General features: G+C 51.0%; 1 protein-coding gene across 2 annotated transcripts in view; it reads right to left on the bottom strand.

Moving 5' to 3' along the window:
• TRAF3IP1 (TRAF3 interacting protein 1) overlaps positions 1-7,106 on the bottom strand; it is a 77,753-nt gene that overhangs the window by 35,677 nt on the left and 34,970 nt on the right. The window contains exons 8-9 of one of the 2 annotated variants that reach the window (XM_004386468.2): positions 6,065-6,160; positions 1,236-1,337 (exon numbers count right to left, since the gene is read on the bottom strand). The exons of the other annotated variant lie outside the window; for it this stretch is intronic. Of the exons in view, the coding sequence (XP_004386525.1) occupies positions 1,236-1,337; positions 6,065-6,160 (198 nt within the window). The remainder of the gene's footprint in view (positions 1-1,235; positions 1,338-6,064; positions 6,161-7,106) is intronic. 2 annotated transcript variants of the gene reach the window in all.

The following is a 7,106-nucleotide window of genomic DNA, read 5'->3' as shown; positions in this document are numbered from 1 at the left end:
AAACATCCCGGGAGCCCCTCCACTTCCTCTCCATCACCCCACCATTGTCCACGCCAATGACTCCAACTCATAAACATCCCAGTAGCCCGTCCACATCCCCTCCATCACCCCACCATCGTCCACGCCAATGACTCCAACTCATAAACATCCTGGGAACCTGTCCACTTCCCTGTCACCCCATCATCATCCAAACCACTCTCATCTCATCTCTGGACTATTCTTTAAGCCTCCCCAATTAAGCACGATGCTGTTTTTAAAATCGAAATAGGATTGTGTCACTCTTCCTAAAAATATCATCAGCCCCCACTGCTCTTAATAAAGACCAGACTCCCTAGCATGGCCCAGGGCTGGGCACACACTCACCCCAACTCTCTGTCCACCACTCTCTAACTGCTCATGCAGGTCCTTCTCCCAGAAATCTCCTGGCACCCTCCTGAGCCACCTACAGTCTGGTCCCCAAAGACACCATCCCTCACCTGGACGGCCTCAGACCCCCCTGTTCCCTGGACTCACTTTTTCCTCGCAGGCCAGCAGGTGTTTGACCCGATCGCCAATGCACGTGCTTCCTTAGCTCTGAACCCAGCTGACACAGAGCTGGTACGCAGCACGTGCCTTCTGTCTGAGCACATCCACAAACATCCAAAGTCCAGTCTGTGGGCCCAGCCCTCCACAGCATCATTGGCCACAACACTGCCATCTACCCATCCCCAGCCCAGTGCCCATGCCTGCACAGGCCCAGTTTCCTGGGATACCACACTGTGATGGGGGGCACTGGCATCCGTCAAGCCTGCTAGGGGCTCCAGGGCCTTAAAAAGAAAGACAGAGAAAAAGTTGGCCAAAAACAGGATTTTACTGTGGCTCCACTTTGGACACTGGAGGGACACTCAGGTAGAAAAATCACACTAGTGGTCTGCTCAACTCGGGGGATGTATAGGCAGCAGCTTTCAGACCATGTCCAGGGAGCATCTGTGGCAGGCACAGAACTCTGCCGCCCGTTCTCCCTCAGAAGGCATGCAAGAGCGAGTCCAATGTGATCAGGCAGTGACCTTGGTTCCGTTCCAGCTTGTTTCAAAAACCAAGAGAGCACCATCTGCCACGGTCAGGCCTTTCCCAGCAGGACAGGAAGAGACCGGACTCCGTGTGGGCCAGAGACGCAGGTAGGACCTCCCTGCACACCTGCCCGCTCTCCCTGGAGGCACTCACCGGGAAGGGGGGGAAGCGGGCACTCCTCTTACCTTTGGGCTTCGCCGCTGGCTCCGGCTCAGCATTCTCCCGCCACAGACTAGTGGAATTAACATCTGAAACACTAGCTGAATGAGTACTAGCTTCTCTCGTTCCTGACATGAGACAGTGTAAAATTGGTCATTAAGACTGTGCACGCGAGGGCTGGGGTCACCGGCTTCATGGGCACACAGCACACGCATTAGCGACATTGGCCCACGCTGCAAGCTGGCTGAGCGCGGGCCGGGGGCAGCTTCTGAGGCCACGCATGAGGAACCTCCCTGGCTGCCGTGGCTCTGGGGTAGGGAGAGAGGCAAAGGGAGCCTAGACTGAGCCGACCCCAGTCCATCAGCCCAGGTGAGAGCTTGGGGCCCCTGCAGCACTTCCCATTTCTAGAACGAGCCTGACACTACCCATTTCTACCAGCGCCCCACTAGGCCAGGCCCAGGAGCTGAGGGGCTGCAAACAGGTGGAGGCTCTGGGAAAGCAGGAGAAGAAAACCAGTTTTCACACAGTGCACATACTAGGAGGAGCCCCGGTGGCGCGGTGGTTAAATGCTCGGCTGTTAACCCAAAGGTCAGCAGTTCAAACCCACCAGCCGCTCCACGGGAGAAAGATGTGGCCATCTGCTCCCATAACGATTACCGTGTTGGAAGCCCTGTGGGGCACCTCTACTCTGGCCTGTAGGGTCACTGAGTCAGAATCAACTCAACGGCAATGGGTTTGGTTTATGATCTGGGTACCGTCCGAGACATACTGAAAATTCTGAAATACTTGGCTACTGATTACTGACTGATGGGCCCAAGTTTATGAAAAAAATAAAAAACCTGAGAAAGTAAATATTTGTTTCTTTTAAAAGCACACAGTATACGGGGAGGGATGGTGTTGCTAGAGAAGCAGGTGTGAAGCATGGCAGGGCCCAGAGCTGGCCAGCCACTCCGTTCCCTAAAGGACCCACCGCTCTCTGAAAAAAACCAGGAGACAAAAATACAATTGGAAACATTTCTCTGTCCGGAAATACAATTTTACAAATTCTTAAACGTATTCAAAGAAATCACTTATATCAGAATTATTCCGTCATTAACTAGCAAAGAACTGCTCTACGTATGTAAGAGAACTATGGAAGAGAGAAAACATAAGATTTTCTAAGGGTGTTTGTTTCAAGCTATAAGAACAATGTGGACTTCAACAGTCTGATTCAAACAGTTCATTATTTATAACAGTTTATTGAGGGCAGCCGAAGAATGCATATGAAACGTTACTAAATTTTTAAAAAACAAATCTGAAGGTAGATATAAGCTTGGCAGTTGTAAACCATCAGTTTTAGAAGAAAACAGCCCAATTATTTTAAGTTCTGTAATATTTTATTTGGCAGTGTCCAGCACTTCCTATGCTCTACAAAGCCCCCAGCACAGTGAGCAAATCACAGATGCATCGTCTGGTCTCTGTATTCCAAGGACACCTTGCACAATTTTATCTTTTCAAAGCTCTAGTGGGATCTTTAAGTCAGCTTTCCTAAACCCCAGATTCCTACAAGAGAAAGAGCTGAAGACAGACTACACATGTCCTGATAAACACTACTACAATCAAGTCTTAATCACAGAGGGCAGATTAACCACTGTGCCGAATAACAGCCTTCAAAAACTAAATGGTTAAGAGCTCGGCTGCTAACTAAAAGGTCAGCAGTTCGAATCCACCAGTCGTTCCTTGGAAACCCTATGGGGCAGTTCTACTCTGTCCAATAGGGTCGCCTATGAGTCAGAACCAACTCCATGGCAATGAGATCCCCCCCCCAAAAAAAATTGAAACTATGTACTACGAATCGGCAAAATTAGCAAAATGTGTGGCTTGGAACTACCTAGTAACCGAGGGGTGAGGCTGGGGGCCTTGGTGTCAAGACAGCGCAGGTTCAAAGGACCGCGTGTCCATTCACTGACCGCTGCCCCGAGCAGGCTCCTGACCTCCCGACAGACGAGCCGGCCAAAGACTAAACGGGTAACGCGCAGGAAGGAGCACCGTGCTGGCTGAGGGGCCCCGGGCCCTCACCAACCAGGCGGGCAGCCCGCACACCACCACGCAAGCGTCAGTCTGTCAGTGCTCTGCGCAAACTGTAGCCACACCAAGTGCTGGACACGTCCAAGCTCAACGCGACAGAATAGCCAGCGCTGAGAACGAGCTGGGCGTCTGCTGGCTGCACGCGCACACCGGGAGCAGCCTGCAGGCACACACACATGAAGGGTGCCGCGTCACCCACACCGGGTGCTGTCTCACCCACATCCAGTCAAGCCTGCAGACCTAACTGAAAACACAGGGGGGTGGAGGGGAGCAGAGGGCAACAATCAGAAAATCCAGAAGGTGGAGCCGTCTACAAGACGAGCAACCTCATCTCGCCAAAAGGCACTGCGTGAGGGAAAAGAAAAAGAACATGAAAAACATCTTGGGGACAATTAGGAGACAACCTGGGGTCTCAGACGCCTTTGGAGAATGACAGTTCTGCTAGGTGTGACGCTGGTTTTGTGGCTATGTAGGGGAATCTCTTTTTTTCTTTGAGCTGCATGCTAACGTATTTATAGGAAACGTATCAGGATGTCTCTAATACAATTTGAAATGGTTCGTAAAAACCTACAACTACAGATGAAGCAAATATGGTAAAATGTCAGAACTACTGAATCTAGGTGAGAGGTACATGGGTGTTAATCGTACTAATCCTTCTACTTTTCTGTATTTTCATAATTAAAAAGTTCAAATAAAACAAAGTAAAATGAGGGAATCCAAGCAAAAAAAAAGATAAGACTTAACATGCCACAAAAACTAGAAACTGCCCTGTAATTGCTAAGAGAACAGGCATGTTATACAGGTTGCACTGCAATATGGAGTGCGGGGAGAAAACGTTCACATTCTGAGAAAGAAACGGGTAGATTCCTGCTGAGTCCTTGAAGCCCCCAGAGAAGCAAACACCAAGCACCCAGCCAGGCGCCCCCTCCTGCCGGCCCTGGTGAAGTGGAGCGGGTGGTGGCGGGCCCCGGGCAGCAGGCACACATGGGCACAACTGTCCTCTGACGCTCTAAGAACAAAGGAGTCTGTGATGACAGGCTGACCGAGCAGACCAGCAGCCCTGGATCCGGAAATCACACTCAGCGAGAGAGACTGAGGGACTGTAGCTGTGGACCAGCCCGATTTCAAACGCTCTGAAGTCAGTTCAAGCTTCCTGCCAGTGTAAGACGACCTTTGTGAGTGGCCAGCGCTGACGACGGGACCGCGCAGTGCGGAGGCGTCTGCTCACGGCCACCAGGGGGCGGCAGCCTCATTCTCATCTCTGCAAAAGGAGCTCAGCTGAGAAACAACTTCGCAGCCTTGTGTGCTTCTTAACCACCGAGCGCAGCGATTTCCACGCTTAGAGATACTAGCTGTAAAGGGTTCAATGCATTTCTCAATAACTATCTCAGTTTCCCGTGAATCCATTTGCACCATATTAGAACGAGCTTTGTGTTGGGGTGCTCTGTGGCCCCCTTCCCCCACGATCCCTCTTAAACTAAAGCGACTAGAAATGAGTGAAGCAGGGTTTATTCCCCGTGTGCCTTGGACACGCTGGCCACACTACAAGCCTCATCTCATCTCCTCTCAAGGCAGGCGATTCCACACCCCTCACAAAGGGGGAAACAGGAGCTCAGGGAGCCCAGCCACGCGCCGGCTCTAAGCAGGGGAGTGCTGCACCCCTGCCGCCCCCTGGACTCGGATGCGGGGTCCTGTCTACACCACAGCTGCCCCGAGGATGGCAGTCGCCCCTCTTGCCACCGCGCGCCTCTCTCTCCTGCGATACAGGGACCGCCTGGGCGTTTCCCTCCGACAGGAGCCCTCAGCTGAGAAAAACTCCCGCAAAACTAAAATCCAGGATATGGTTTAGTGACGACATGCATGCCCACTGTGAAAAGCGTTTTCATCAGTAAGAAGCCATCCGGCTCCCGTTAGCCACCTTTTGTTCAGTCATCCCAGACTGCTGCAGACCTAGATACGCCATGTGTGAGGTGACCCACTGGGGACAGAGAGCCACAGATCAGCGAACAGAACACGCTCCTCCTGCAAACATGAGTTCTCCGGGGCCAAGCGCCCATACAGGGGGTGTGCTTATCATCATTCCAGCTACAATGACCAAGAACGAAAGCAACACTCAGCTAGAGGGCAAGTTCAGCCTAGAAAAATCTTTATCCTTCCCTAGGGTCAAGATTCACACTGCATTTTACTCTAAAGGTTACTCAAGAATTTTAATGTTTCTGAAGAATGGAGCCCAAAGTCACAGAGGGCTACAGTTACTGATATTTAATCAGGAGTTGCCCCTTTCCAAAGTCCAAATGCATACGTCTAATCACTCCCTATCAACAGAGCCAAGGACTGCGTGCCAGCCTTAACAAACCACGGGAACAACTCCCCCAATGTGCCATAAGCAAGCATTTCAGAAATCTTGATTGTGGGATATCTTGTTCATACAACGAACCAGGAGAGATGAAGATATAAACAAAAACAAATTTTTAAATTCTTCATCTAATCTGCCACATCAGTTTGTGAAATTCCAATAGCAAGACGAAGACAGCATCTTGCGCTAAGAGTAAAAATAAATTAGCTATACATAAAAAGGCATGTACAAAATTAACTTAACACTGAGTTATTCTTTATTATGTAACTTAGCAAATAAAACACGAAGTTATCTAAGGCCTTCAGTACATCATGAAAAATCTGATGATCATTCAAGTCATTAGAATAAAAATAAATAACTTATGGCTACACTAAAATTAAATACTTCATAGCAAAGTGGTGAGAATTGAGACTAGAGAAGGTATTTCCTTACCTACTTCTGAAGCTGCGGTTTGCTGATCTGGTTCATTATTTAATCCACACACTATGGGGTTTAACATTTTAGCTGGAATGTTCTCTTCCTTTCTTCCTGACATAAAATAGTTAACAACACGTTAAAACATTGTTCTGGCTATGTATCTGGTTGATTTAGTTAGGGTTTACAGGGTTCTAGGTCAAGGTCACCGACAGGATGTCCTGGCAGGCTCAGTGGTCAGTCCTCAGACTCCAGCTGGCTCTCTAGTAGAGGAGTGCACAGACGCCCCCTCCTGCCCTCCGGGCGCCCCCTCCTTGTCTCCCTCCGTTGCCCCCCGCCCTCAGGACGCCTTCTCTCGCAGGTCTCCTCCATCCGGTCTCCTCCATCGGGCCTCTGTCTCCCGTGCTGCCTCCGCCTCCTCCCGCAGCCTGCCTCAGCTCGGCACCCCCGCCGCCCCGTGCTCTCCCCCCGGTCTTCACAGCAGCAGTACCTGGGTGCACTAGGACCCCCACCTTGCCTGTTTTCACCTTCAGTTTACCCGACTCTCCCTGAACTGCAGACCTCCACGTCCCACTGTCTACCCAACACCTCTGCTAGGTCTCACCCTAATGTGGCCACAATCCCACAGTGGCCACCCAGCCCACCAACCAGCTTCGACCAAAGCCAGTCCATTTCAAGGCAGGTCACCACCCCCTCTAAACTGACCTTATCTGTGGTTCTTCTCCTTTCTGATGACTGATAGCCAGTCACCAACATAGCTGTCATCTCTGCCATCCAAACAGACCCTAGACCACCTGTTCTCCCAGTGACACTCTGGTCCAAGCCATTGGTCTCTCCCCTGGACCCCACACTGCCTCCTGCCTCCTACCTGCTCCACCTCCACTCCTGCCCCCTACAGCCTACCCTCTGCATAGCAGCCAACATAGCCCTTTTAAACAGACATCAACGCATGTCTCTACTCCACTGAAAACCCTCCAAGGGCTCTGTTCTCACTTACTTTAGACCCAAGGCCCACGTGGCCTGACATCACCTGGGTCCTGCCTACAAGGCCCACGTGGCC

Source organism: Trichechus manatus, unplaced genomic scaffold (genome assembly GCF_000243295.1).
Source record: "Trichechus manatus latirostris isolate Lorelei unplaced genomic scaffold, TriManLat1.0 scaffold00165, whole genome shotgun sequence".
Taxonomy (NCBI): Eukaryota; Metazoa; Chordata; class Mammalia; order Sirenia; family Trichechidae; genus Trichechus; species Trichechus manatus.
This window is presented reverse-complemented; position numbering and strand designations above follow the sequence as displayed.